Source organism: Nannobrachium achirus (genome assembly GCF_963921795.1).
Source record: "Nannobrachium achirus genome assembly, chromosome: 12".
Taxonomy (NCBI): domain Eukaryota; kingdom Metazoa; phylum Chordata; class Actinopteri; order Myctophiformes; family Myctophidae; genus Nannobrachium; species Nannobrachium achirus.
This window is the reverse complement of record NC_137832.1, coordinates 44,082,280-44,096,653: the sequence shown is the minus strand read 5'-3', so window position 1 is coordinate 44,096,653 and position 14,374 is coordinate 44,082,280. Positions and strand designations below refer to the sequence as shown.

The window sequence follows — 14,374 nt, the reverse complement described above, 5'->3', positions numbered from 1 at the left end:
CAAACAGCTCAAAATGATATAGCGCCCCCCTTTGGCCAATTGGGGTAAGATTGGTTTTAGTGATATTTGGACTAACACTCTACACTATTTTGTCATGAAAATGTGACTTTGCATGTATGTTTTAGAGGCAGAAGAATAATTTGCATAAAAATGCAATATTGTTTGAATTATTTAAAAAAGCATGTTTCAATGTTAAAGAAATCCGATCTGACAGATCTTTAGATATCGGTCCAAAGTTCACGTAAAAAAAGTTTTGTGCACGTGACGCGAAAATTCCAGAATAAAAGCGGGTTTACGCGTTTTACAAACTGCTCAAAATGGCGGAAAATTGAAGGGCGGAGCTTACTTAACAACAACACAGATGTCTTCCGCTTGAGTCAAAGCACGCGTGTAACAAGTTGCATGTCTTCAAACGAAACAAGTCATGACTTATGCCCGTTTGAAGTTTGAATTTTCAGACGCTTCGTATAGCGCCCCCCTTTGGCCAATTGGAATAAAATTGGTTTCAGTGATACTTTGACTAACCCTCCACATCTTTGCCAAATGCCATGAACGTGTAACTTTGCATGTATGATTTAGAGGCCGAAGAATAATTTGCATAAAACCGCAATATTGATAAAATTATTAAAAAATTATATTTCACTTTAAAAAAAATCTGGTTGATCAATCTGACCGTATTGGTCCAAAGTTCATGTGAAAAAAGTTTTGTGCACTTGACGCGAAAATCCCAGGAGGAGATAGATTTTTACTGTTTTTCATATAATTCCGAATTGTGGGAGACCTAAAGGTCAGAGGTCAAAAGTTAGAGGGTAAAAGTTGTTCGGCATGAGGAGACGCATACGTGTATACAGGTTTCATGGCTGTACCTAAAACACAGCATGAGCTATACCTGTTCAAAGTTCGCACTTTCGAAGGCTTCCTACAGCGCCACCATTTGGCCGATTGCTATAAAAAATAATAGCGCACTTCGCCACTGTAAACTGAACACATTGATGTTTTTATTTTCATTTTCTCACTAAGTATGTAGGAGTAGAAAGGAACCGAAGTTCCCGTCTACTGTCTGACTGACTGACTGATAGATAAACTAGAAAAATATTGTTCCTTCGAAACAATTGTGGGCTCGCTTCAAGCCAGAAAACAATGGCTATAAAAGTACAAAACGTCAAGATCGCAGGCAGTGCTCTCTTTGACGTTACTGACGTCAAAGATTGGTCCATTTTGTTCCAAAAATGTGTTGTGCAAAAGTTGACCCGCTGGTGGCGCTATAACAGGCCAATGTAAGAAGGGTGGTATCTGTTCCTTGACCTATTGGGAATGTGCTTGCAAGATTTCACGCACATTGCAGGCTGTGTTCATGATTTGAGGTGTTTTTGGCTTTGGCCACTTTATCGCTGCTTGCAGCTATATTCATTATTATTATTTTTTTGTGTGTGTGCACTTCATAGGCATATTAGATAAAGGTCCTTAGATTGTGTGTAGAATGTTTCATGCAAATTGCAAAAAAAAAATCCTAACGGGTTTAAGCGTTTCACAAACTGCTCAAAATGATATAGCGCCCCCCTTTGGCCAATTGGGGTAGGATTGGTTTTAGTGATATTTGGACATACACTCTACATCTTTGCCAAATGCCATGAACATGTTACTTTGCATGTATCATTTAGAGGCAGAAGAATAATTTGCATAAAACTGCAATATTCATTGAATTTATTTTAAAAAGCATGTTTCAATTTTAAAGAAATCTGATCTGACAGATCTTTAGATATCGGTCCAAAGTTCACGTAAAAAAAGTTTTGTGCACGTGGAGCGAAAATTCCAGAATAAAAGCGGGTTTACGCGTTTTACAAACTGCTCAATATGGCGGAAAATCGAAGGGCGGAGCTTACTTAACAACGACACAGATGTCTTCCGCTCGAGTCAAAGCACGCGTGTAACAAGTTGCATGTCTTCAAACAAAACGAGTCATGAATTATGCCCGTTTGAAGTTTGAATTTTCAAACGCTTCGTATAGCGCCCCCCTTTGGCCGATTGGAATAAAATTGGTTTCAGTGATACTTTGACTAACCCTCCACATCTTTGCCAAATGCCATGAACGTGTAACTTTGCATGTATGATTTAGAGGCCAAAGAATAATTTGCATAAAACCGCAATATTGATTAAATTATTAAAAAATTATATTTCACTTTAAAATAAATCTGGTTGATCAATCTGACCGTATTGGTCCAAAGTTCATGTGAAAAAAGTTTCGTGCACTTGACGCGAAAATCCCAGGAGGAGATAGATTTTTACTGTTTTTCATATAATTCCGAATTGTGGGGGATCTAAAGGTCAGAGGTCAAAAGTCAGAGCGTAAAAGTTGTTCGGCATGAGGAGACGCATACGTGTATACAGGTTTCATGACTATGCGTATAACAGAGCATGAGCTCTATCTGTTCAAAGTTCGCACTTTCGAAGGCTTCCTACAGCGCCACCATTTGGCCGATTGCTGTAAAAAATAATAGCACACTTCGCCACTGTAAGCTGAACACATTGATGTTTTTATTTTCATTTTCTGTCTAAGTATGTAGGAGTAGAAAGGAACCGAAGTTTTGAGGAGAACTTGATATGACGGTTAGATATTGTCACTAGAAAAATATTGTTCCTTCGAAACAATTGTGGGCTCGCTTCAAGGCAGAAAGCAATGGCTATAAAAGCACAAAATGTCAAGATCGCAGGCAGTGCTCTCTTTGACGTTACTGACGTCAAAGATTGGTCCATTTTGTTCCAAAAATGTGTTGTGCAAAAGTTGACCCGCTGGTGGCGCTATAACAGGCCAATGTGAGAAGGTTGGTATCTGTTCCTTGACCTATTGGGAATGTGCTTGCAAGATTTCACGCACATCCCAGGCTGTGTTCATGATTTGAGGTGTTTTTGGCTTTGGACACTTTATCGCTGCTTGCAGCTATATTTATTATTATTATTTTATAATTTTTTTGTGTGCACTTCATAGGCATGTTAGATAAAGGTCCTTAGATTGCGTGTAGAATGTTTCATGCAAATTGCAAAAAAAAATCCTAGAATAAAAACGGGTTTAAGCGTTTTACAAACTGCTCAAAATTATATAGCGCCCCCCTTTGGCCATTTGGGGTAAGATTGGTTTCAGTGATATTTGAACTAACCCTGTACACTATTTTGTCATGAAAATGTGACTTTGCATGTATGTTTTAGAGGCAGAAGAATAATTTGCATAAAAATGCAATATTGTTTGAATTATTTAAAAAAGCATGTTTCAATGTTAAAGAAATCCGATCTGACAGATCTTTAGATATCGGTCCAAAGTTCACGTAAAAAAAGTTTTGTGCACGTGACGCGAAAATTCCAGAATAAAAGCGGGTTTACGCGTTTTACAAACTGCTCAAAATGGCGGAAAATCAAAGGGCGGAGCTTACTTAACAACGACACAGATGTCTTCCGCTTGAGTCAAAGCACGCGTGTAACAAGTTGCATGTCTTCGAACGAAACGAGTCATGACTTATGCCCGTTTGAAGTTTGAATTTTCAGACGCTTCGTATAGCGCCCCCCTTTGGCCGATTGGAATAAAATTGGTTTCAGTGATACTTTGACTAACCCTCCACATCTTTGCCAAATGCCATGAACGTGTAACTTTGCATGTATGATTTAGAGGCCGAAGAATAATTTGCATAAAACCGCACTATTGATTGAATTATTAAAAAATTATATTTCACTTTAAAAAAAATCTGGTTGATCAATCTCACCGTATTGGTCCAAAGTTCATGTGAAAAAAGTTTTGTGCGCGTATCGAAAAAAACCCAGGAGGAGATAGATTTTTACTGTTTTTCATATTATTCCGAATTGTGGGAGATCTAAAGGTCAGAGGTCAAAAGTCAGAGGCTAAAAGTTGTTCGGCATGAGGAGACGCATACGTGTATACAGGTTTCATGCCTGTACCTCAAACACAGCATGAGCTATACCTGTTCAAAGTTCGCACTTTCGAAGGCTTCGTGCAGCGCCACCATTTGGCCGATTGCTATAAAAAATAATAGCGCACTTCGCCACTGTAAACTGAACACATTGATGTTTTTATTTTCATTTTCTCACTAAGTATGTAGGAGTAGAAAGGAACCGAAGTTCCCGTCTACTGTCTGACTGACTGATAGATAAATAATGACAATATCTAAAGTGTGCTCGCCTTATAGGCGAGCCCACAACTAGAAAAATATTGTTCCTTCGAAACAATTGTGGGCTCGCTTCAAGCCGGAAAACAATGGCTATAAAAGCACAAAATGTCAAGATCGCAGGCAGTGCTCTCTTTGACGTTACTGACGTCAAAGATTGGTCCATTTTGTTCCAAAAATGTGTTGTGCAAAAGTTGACCCGCTGGTGGCGCTATAACAGGCCAATGTGAGAAGGTTGGTATCTGTTCCTTGACCTATTGGGAATGTGCTTGCAAGATTTCACGCACATCCCAGGCTGTGTTCATGATTTGAGGTGTTTTTGGCTTTGGCCACTTTATCGCTGCTTGCAGCTATATTTATTATTATTATTTTATATTTTTTTTGTGTGCACTTCATAGGCATGTTAGATAAAGGTCCTTAGATTGCGTGTAGAATGTTTCATGCAAATTGCAAAAAAAATCCTAGAATAAAAACGGGTTTAAGCGTTTTACAAACTGCTCAAAATTATATAGTGCCCCCCTTTGGCCATTGGTTTCAGTGATATTTGAACTAAGCCTCTACACTATTTTGTCATGAAAATGTGACTTTGCATGTATGTTTTAGAGGCAGAAGAATAATTTGCATAAAAATGCAATATTGTTTGAATTATTTAAAAAAGCATGTTTCAATGTTAAAGAAATCCGATCTGACAGATCTTTAGATATCGGTCCAAAGGTCATGTAAAAAAATGTTTTGTGCACGTGACGCGAAAATTCCAGAATAAAAGCGGGTTTACGCGTTTTACAAACTGCTCAAAGTGGCGGAAAATCGAAGGGCGGAGCTTACTTAACAACGACACAGATGTCTTCCGCTTGAGTCAAAGCACGCGTGTAACAAGTTGCATGTCTTCAAACGAAACGAGTCATGACTTATGCCCGTTTGAAGTTTGAATTTTCAAACGCTTCGTATAGCGCCCCCCTTTGGCCGATTGGAATAAAATTGGTTTCAGTGATACTTTGACTAACCCTCCACATCTTTGCCAAATGCCATGAACGTGTAACTTTGCATGTATGATTTAGAGACCGAAGAATAATTTGCATAAAACCGCAATATTGATTGAATTATTAAAAAATTATATTTCACTTTAAAAAAAATCTGGTTGATCAATCTCACCGTATTGGTCCAAAGTTCATGTGAAAAAAGTTTCGTGCGCGTAACAAAAAAAACCCAGGAGGAGATAGATTTTTACTGTTTTTCATATTATTCCGAATTGTGGGAGACCTAAAGGTCAGAGGTCAAAAGTCAGAGGCTAAAAGTTGTTCGGCATGAGGAGACGCATACGTGTATACAGGTTTCATGCCTGTACCTCAAACACAGCATGAGCTATACCTGTTCAAAGTTCGCACTTTCGAAGGCTTCGTGCAGCGCCACCATTTGGCCGATTGCTATAAAAAATAATAGCGCACTTCGCCACTGTAAACTGAACACATTGATGTTTTTATTTTCATTTTCTCACTAAGTATGTAGGAGTAGAAAGGAACCGAAGTTCCCGTCTACTGACTGACTGACTGATAGATAAACTAGAAAAATATTGTTCCTTCGAAACAATTGTGGGCTCGCTTCAAGCCGGAAAACAATGGCTATAAAAGCACAAAATGTCAAGATCGCAGGCAGTGCTCTCTTTGACGTTACTGACGTCAAAGATTGGTCCATTTTGTTCCAAAAATGTGTTGTGCAAAAGTTGACCCGCTGGTGGCGCTATAACAGGCCAATGTGAGAAGGTTGGTATCTGTTCCTTGACCTATTGGGAATGTGCTTGCAAGATTTCACGCACATCCCAGGCTGTGTTCATGATTTGAGGTGTTTTTGGCTTTGGACACTTTATCGCTGCTTGCAGCTATATTTATTATTATTATTTTATAATTTTTTTGTGTGCACTTCATAGGCATGTTAGATAAAGGTCCTTAGATTGCGTGTAGAATGTTTCATGCAAATTGCAAAAAAAATCCTAGAATAAAAACGGGTTTAAGCGTTTTACAAACTGCTCAAAATTATATAGCGCCCCCCTTTGGCCATTTGGGGTAAGATTGGTTTCAGTGATATTTGAACTAACCCTCTACACTATTTTGTCATGAAAATGTGACTTTGCTTGTATGTTTTAGAGGCAGAAGAATAATTTGCATAAAAATGCAATATTGTTTGAATTATTTAAAAAAGCATGTTTCAATGTTAAAGAAATCCGATCTGACAGATCTTTAGATATCGGTCCAAAGTTCACGTAAAAAAATGTTTTGTGCACGTGACGCGAAAATTCCAGAATAAAAGCGGGTTTACGCGTTTTACAAACTGCTCAAAGTGGCGGAAAATCGAAGGGCGGAGCTTACTTAACAACGACACAGATGTCTTCCGCTTGAGTCAAAGCACGCGTGTAACAAGTTGCATGTCTTCAAACGAAACGAGTCATGACTTATGCCCGTTTGAAGTTTGAATTTTCAAACGCTTCGTATAGCGCCCCCCTTTGGCCGATTGGAATAAAATTGGTTTCAGTGATACTTTGACTAACCCTCCACATCTTTGCCAAATGCCATGAACGTGTACCTTTGCATGTATGATTTAGAGGCCGAAGAATAATTTGCATAAAACCGCAATATTGATTAAATTATTAAAAAATTATATTTCACTTTAAAAAAAATCTGGTTGATCAATCTGACCGTATTGGTCCAAAGTTCATGTGAAAAAAGTTTTGTGCACTTGACGCGAAAATCCCAGGAGGAGATAGATTTTTACTGTTTTTCATATAATTCCGAATTGTGGGAGACCTAAAGGTCAGAGGTCAAAAGTTAGAGGGTAAAAGTTGTTCGGCATGAGGAGACGCATAAGTGTATACAGGTTTCATGGCTGTATGTATAACACAGCATGAGCTATACCTGTTCAAAGTTCACACTTTCGAAGGCTTCCTACAGCGCCACCATTTGGCCGATTGCTATAAAAAATAATAGCGCACTTCGCCACTGTAAACTGAACACATTGATGTTTTTATTTTCATTTTCTCACTAAGTATGTAGGAGTAGAAAGGAACCGAAGTTCCCGTCTACTGTCTGACTGACTGATAGATAAATAATGACAATATCTAAAGTGTGCTCGCCTTATAGGCGAGCCCACAATAATGACAATATCTAAAGTGTGCTCGCCTTATAGGCGAGCCCACAACTAGAAAAATATTGTTCCTTCGAAACAATTGTGGGCTCGCTTCAAGCCGGAAAACAATGGCTATAAAAGCACAAAATGTCAAGATCGCAGGCAGTGCTCTCTTTGACGTTACTGACGTCAAAGATTGGTCCATTTTGTTCCAAAAATGTGTTGTGCAAAAGTTGACCCGCTGGTGGCGCTATAACAGGCCAATGTGAGAAGGTTGGTATCTGTTCCTTGACCTATTGGGAATGTGCTTGCAAGATTTCACGCACATCCCAGGCTGTGTTCATGATTTGAGGTGTTTTTGGCTTTGGACACTTTATCGCTGCTTGCAGCTATATTTATTATTATTATTTTATAATTTTTTGTGTGCACTTCATAGGCATGTTAGATAAAGGTCCTTAGATTGCGTGTAGAATGTTTCATGCAAATTGCAAAAAAAATCCTAGAATAAAAACGGGTTTAAGCGTTTTACAAACTGCTCAAAATTATATAGCGCCCCCCTTTGGCCATTTGGGGTAAGATTGGTTTCAGTGATATTTGAACTAACCCTCTACACTATTTTGTCATGAAAATGTGACTTTGCTTGTATGTTTTAGAGGCAGAAGAATAATTTGCATAAAAATGCAATATTGTTTGAATTATTTAAAAAAGCATGTTTCAATGTTAAAGAAATCCGATCTGACAGATCTTTAGATATCGGTCCAAAGTTCATGTAAAAAAATGTTTTGTGCACGTGACGCGAAAATTCCAGAATAAAAGCGGGTTTACGCGTTTTACAAACTGCTCAAAGTGGCGGAAAATCGAAGGGCGGAGCTTACTTAACAACGACACAGATGTCTTCCGCTTGAGTCAAAGCACGCGTGTAACAAGTTGCATGTCTTCAAACGAAACGAGTCATGACTTATGCCCGTTTGAAGTTTGAATTTTCAAACGCTTCGTATAGCGCCCCCCTTTGGCCGATTGGAATAAAATTGGTTTCAGTGATACTTTGACTAACCCTCCACATCTTTGCCAAATGCCATGAACGTGTAACTTTGCATGCATGATTTAGAGGCAGAAGAATAATTTGCATAAAACCGCAATATTTATTGAATTATTAAAAAATTATATTTCACTTTAAAAGAAATCCGCCGAGATAAATCTGACCGTATTGGTCCAAAGTTCATGTGAAAAAAGTTTCGTGCGCGTATCGAAAAAAACCCAGGAGGAGATAGATTTTTACTGTTTTTCATATAATTCCGAATTGTGGGAGACCTAAAGGTCAGAGGTCAAAAGTTAGAGGGTAAAAGTTGTTCGGCATGAGGAGACGCATAAGTGTATACAGGTTTCATGGCTGTATGTATAACACAGCATGAGCTATACCTGTTCAAAGATCGCACTTTCGAAGGCTTCCTACAGCGCCACCATTTGGCCAATTGCTATAAAAAATAATAGCACACTTCGCCACTGTAAACTGAACACATTGATGTTTTTATTTTCATTTTCTCACTAAGTATGTAGGAGTAGAAAGGAACCGAAGTTTTGAGGAGAACTTGATATAGTATATAAATAAATAAATAAATAAATAATGACAATATCTAAAGTGTGCTCGCCTTATAGGCGAGCCCACAACTAACAGCATGACCCACAAGAATTGTACAGGAATCTCACAAACAGACGTCAAATTGCAAACACGGGAGACCTTATCAAATGCTTATCAAATGTTCAAGAGAAGGCAACAGAAGGTTTTACATTCTGTGTGCACTGGCACTGAGAACAAGTACTGGACAGTGTGTCCACTTACTGTAAGACAATATAATTTAACTAGGGCTGGGCGATAGGGACAAAATCAAATATCACCATATTCTTTTACCAAATACCCTGATATCTATATTATGACAATATACTTTTTATCTCTCTACAAACTACAAAAATAAATTGAAAATATTTTCAATGTATTAATTAGGGCTTATGTGGACAAGACAACACTTGTGGAAACCTCAAATTCAAAAAGTACCAGATCTAGAAGCTCGAAATGCAACCCGAAGAGAGCTTGTGGATCTGCTACTTTTTATGCTTTTGTGTGACACCATAATATGATCAAGTAGGGCATTAATTTACCAAAAAACAAACAAAAAACTAAAAGTTAGAATATGGAGATCGGCGGTTTCTGCCCAACAGCAACAATATAATATTGATATACTGTATTGCCCAGCCCTAAATGGAACTAATGCAATGTTGAGGGGTGCATGGTGGCTCAGCAAGTTGGCACATGGACCACATTCTCACAAGAAGCATGTGTTCCATGCATTTTAATTTTTAAAATAAAATAGAAAAACAACTTTGGAAACATCATTAACTATATCGAAAACATTAAATGCATATATTACTGTTATATTATGCAAACTGGTGTCTTAAGATGAAACCTCAGCTCATATGTAACCAACATATGAACAGAGGAGCCACCAACAGGAGGATGAAGTGCCTCCATCCAACGCTCAGCCAGACCGGATGCACCCCCCTGGATTCAAACCCCACCTCAGCTCATCTTAAGACAAATCTTAACACTTTATTGAACAATTACTAGGAATTACTCAAATACCTTATAGATAAGTACAGCATCATTTCAAACTAGATTGGTTCAAAAAAAGGTCCTAAATAGACACAATGTAAGAGCAAAGATGTGGACCATAAGAGGACTGCCGTTACCTCTTCCTTTCTTTCCTGAACTTTCCTCGATCCATTGGACCCGTGGTAACCCTCTTAATAGGCTCAGCAAGTAGGAAACAAGTGTGTCTTTGTGCTGCCAGAGGAAAGCACAACATTACACACATTAGAACACTGGACACATTGTATAACCACCACACAGGAGTCAACACAAATGTAAAAGATTAAAGAAGTTTATTTGTATTTGTATAACTGAATCACAACTAGGAGCTAACCATATATTGGTACAAAAGGTTTACAGTAGGTTCTGCTAATGCTTAATATGGTGTAGTCTGAGATAATAAATAACTATCTATCTATCTAACTCACTGGGGGGATGTTCTAGCTCATGTCTCATTGCGATGGATTTGGAAGCTTAAAAAGCCAGCAGACTGTCTAATCGCCACCTTAAAACTCATTCAGTGCCAATGACGTCTTTTGACGTCTTTTTTTAAAAGCCCTGGGTGCCAATGACGTCTTTGACGTCTTTTGTGTTTTTTGTATAGATTTTTTTTAGAGTTAATAAGGGAATGAATGAAACATACTGATACATGTGAAGTGTTGTGGAGGACTGCAAGATCTGGAGGACTTGTGAAACGCTGTATGCAGCTGGATTCTGTAGTGATTGGCTTTGGATCCAGCAGGTTAAGTGGGCCTACAAGGCTAACTTTCTCCCGCTGTTGTCAACCAACACTCACCTGTAAATCTGACTCCACTAGAAACACAGCTAGTGCTAGGACAGCATCTCTGCGACGTACATCCAGGGAGAACACACCCCGAACTTCTACTGGGCACATGCATTGTAGCTTTTGAACCTGAGAGAAACCCAGAAGGAATGATGTTGTTCAAACCCTTATTTGGCAAACAATCAGGGGTCATCGGCATGCTGGCTTGTGGTGGACATTTTGCTCAAAATTCAATTTTTGCCATGGACATACAAAATGAGTGGTAAAGTAAATGGTACATTTGGTCAATAATATTACCAGAAGCACATAAATTGCTAGCCCTGAATGACCATAACAGATCTGTAACTCAGAGTGTGCAAATGGAACCAAAAGGACCCTTACGGGTCCATTTGGTTCCATGTGATTGTGTACACTCTCAGAGTTAAGGGGGTCCTTGCAAATAAAACATTTGAGAACCACTAGTACTAGTTGGACATGGACCCCTAATACGCCATAGTGTCATAGTAAATAAGTGTCATACATTTTCTGAAGAAGACCTGGAGACTTGACATTCAGTAATTGGGTCTTATGCTCAAAATAATAACATTATAATGGTGTGTAAAACAGAAGAAAATGTGCCACGGACAAGACAAAGTCTTTTCCATGGACCAAGTCTTTTCCGTGTATGGACATATTGATATTACAATAACATTGATGGCTGATTGATGGACTACTACACTGTTGAAACTCCTAAAAAAAGGCCTTTGATGTAGGGCTCTGGTAGAGTTAGAATGGAATGGCCATATTGTTACCATATTAGGTATTCAAAGGAAAATACCAAAGCTGTTTCCCGATTTACTGATCTCAGCATCATCTTTGATTCATTTTAATCAAATGTTATTCAAACCAGACTGTATGGTTGAGTGTGTATGGTACATCTGCAGTAGCTGGAGGTGGTCTCGCACGCAACATACTAAATTTAGACCATGTTGAGGACAGTGGTTCTCAACCTTTTCAGACCGCGACCCCCAAAATAATCATATTTTAACTGAGGACCCCCACCCTGACGAGCACTAAGTTGAGGAATTACATTTTGTATAACATGTTTCTAAACACAAGGCCTTGTGAGCATGTAGATCTGCTATTTTCACAATTTCTGCCTCATTTGGCCAATGTTAAATTTGAAATTTTAGAGGTATTAAAAAGTTCTTAAATTGTCACTTTAGAAATGTGCATATACGTACACTCATACACTTAAACTTACATTAAGTTAATCAACTGGGGACTCTCCCCAGTTGAGGACACCCCTGGGGGGTCCCAACCCACAGGTTGAGAACCTCCTGCCTCAAGCTCACAGGGCAATATCATCTATCTTTGTAAAAGCGGGGAAGGTTCCGTCTTATAAGAGCGATACAAATTTGGTATCATGTGGTAGCTCTGGTCCATAGCGTTAGTGGAGTTCTCCCTTAGGGAGAACTCCACTAACGCTATGGACCAGAGCTAATCATGTGGTAGCTCTGGATTGTAACTTTAACTCATGGATTTTTACTGTGTAGAAACAGTTTGCAAGATGCAATCAGTGGTGGAAAAAGTACTCAAATGTTTTTCTTAATCAATACTGTCTGCAACTTAGAAGTTAAAGTCCCTAATTCAAAATGTACTTGAGCAAAAGTACCAACGTTAAAAGTATTGGCCTCAAAATGTAAAAAAGTATCAAAAGTAAAAAGTACTCATTATGCAAAATGACCCATAGTTTTCAAATGTATACAAATATTTTGGAAATAACAGATCTACAAGCTCACAATGCCTGCAACACATACATTGCTTCCGAAGTGTGTAATAGTCCATCAATCAGCCATCACTGATTAATGTTATTGTTTAAAAAAATATTGGATGGCTATTTTCAAATGGACGACATTGAAGTTGTTATTGTATATTTTGAAATAATAATCAAAATCTTCAAAGTTTGATTGATTGATTGAAGACTTTATTAGGAGTTTGCATAGGAAAGGGTACAGTTTCATGACGGTACAGTTCACTGGTACAAGGTCTACTAAAAGGAGATCCTAGAAAAGACTAAGCTTATTTCCACAGGAAACCATTCAAGTATCTCATATAACATTGAATGACAGACGAATAGAACACAGTACTATGCAGTAGATATAGTCAGTAAAAAAAGAAAGAACAAAAAACAGTAAGTAACTAAAGTTTTCAAATAAATGCAGTGGAGTACAAGTACAATGCTTAGATCCGAGATGTAGTGGAGTAGAAAAGGTGTTGGAAATACTCAAAGTACAAATACCTCAACATTGTAAATACGGTAAATAAATGTACTTTACAGTAACTACTTTACATCACTGGTTGCAAGATGCAATCTCTCTCTCTCAAACCTGTTTGACCGCAGTGCGCAGTGTGGTGGTTATGATGGTAAAGGCTAAAATGGAGAGAAACGGGGCTCCACAAATTCCTCTCCTCCACAAATCACAACACAAACGGCGAATTGATGTCGCATTGCTCATGTACAACAGTCAACAGTCAGACACACCTGTTAGATCATATGTCGCCTAGATGACCACATACACACTGAGAGAGAGTGTCACTAATCATTACTGTGCGGAAGCAAAGTGAAAAGACTCCCAGTAACAGCAAACCCTGTTGCTGCACTACTATGAATAACAATAATAACATAATCATAACGAAGTGGTTCGGTTTTTAGTGTCTCACCTTGTCAAGCGGCGCGGGGCGGTGGACAGCTAAAGAGCGGGCTAATGACAGGACCGTGTTGAAATAGAAGCCCCTTGATGCAGCCATGTTTATCTGACATTAATAATGTGATTGTGAGGGGAGGGGTGGAGAGGAGACAGTACTGTTCTCCTGCTAGGCTGTTGCTGGCTGCTCTGCTGACTGCTGCTGCTAGATCCGCAGTACGGCGGCCCAGCGGGGACAATTTAATCGACCGTGTAACTCACTATAGTTCCAAAACAGTCATTTAATATTGTTGTAGTAGAGACCTATGAGTTGTATAGGGACGTCTTTCTTTATCGCATTATTCCGCCGTAAATGTCTCTCACACACACGCACGCACGCATGCACACACGCACGCACGCGCACGCACGCACACACACACACACACACACACACACACACACACACACATCGACAACACCAGTGGAAATAAGCTTAGTCTTTTCATGGATCTCCTTTTAGTAGACCTTGTACCAGTGAACTGTCATGAAACTGTACCTTTTCCTACGCAAACTTCTAATAAAGTCTTCAATCAATCAATCAAACCCATATATCATATCCGATCTGGACCGGATCTGCAGACCAAGTTTAGTGACAGATAATTAGTTACTGCCAGGTGGACACTGGACAAGTAAATGTACTTCTTGAGAATAGGCCTACTGTGTGTCTGAAACACAAACAGTTCAGTAAGTAAGTTAGAAAGTACAAGACTGTGAGGCCTGCTGTGTAAAATCCCTACCCCTATCCCTATCCCTATCCCTATCCCTATCCCTAGGCTCCTGGCTACTGTTAAAAAAAGACAGTTTCATAGAACTGTGTTTTATTTGTCTGTCATTTAATGTTGTATGAATTGAGTTCAAAAGGCCCTTAATGCAGTCAAGCAAGCCATTATTGAGCTTTCTTGTGGTCTTTATCCTTTTAGTTGACCTTGTA

The 14,374-nt window shown here is 38.8% G+C and overlaps 1 protein-coding gene across 1 annotated transcript in view; it reads right to left on the bottom strand.

Moving 5' to 3' along the window:
• The window catches only part of pi4kab (phosphatidylinositol 4-kinase, catalytic, alpha b), an 84,879-nt gene extending 71,333 nt beyond the window's left edge, over positions 1–13,546 (bottom strand). The window contains exons 1-3 of the mRNA XM_080739421.1: positions 13,421–13,546; positions 10,730–10,846; positions 10,035–10,128 (exon numbers count right to left, since the gene is read on the bottom strand). Of these exons, the coding sequence (XP_080595547.1) occupies positions 10,035–10,128; positions 10,730–10,846; positions 13,421–13,507 (298 nt within the window). The 5' untranslated portion in view covers positions 13,508–13,546. The remainder of the gene's footprint in view (positions 1–10,034; positions 10,129–10,729; positions 10,847–13,420) is intronic.
• Positions 13,547–14,374: the final 828 nt, after the last annotated feature.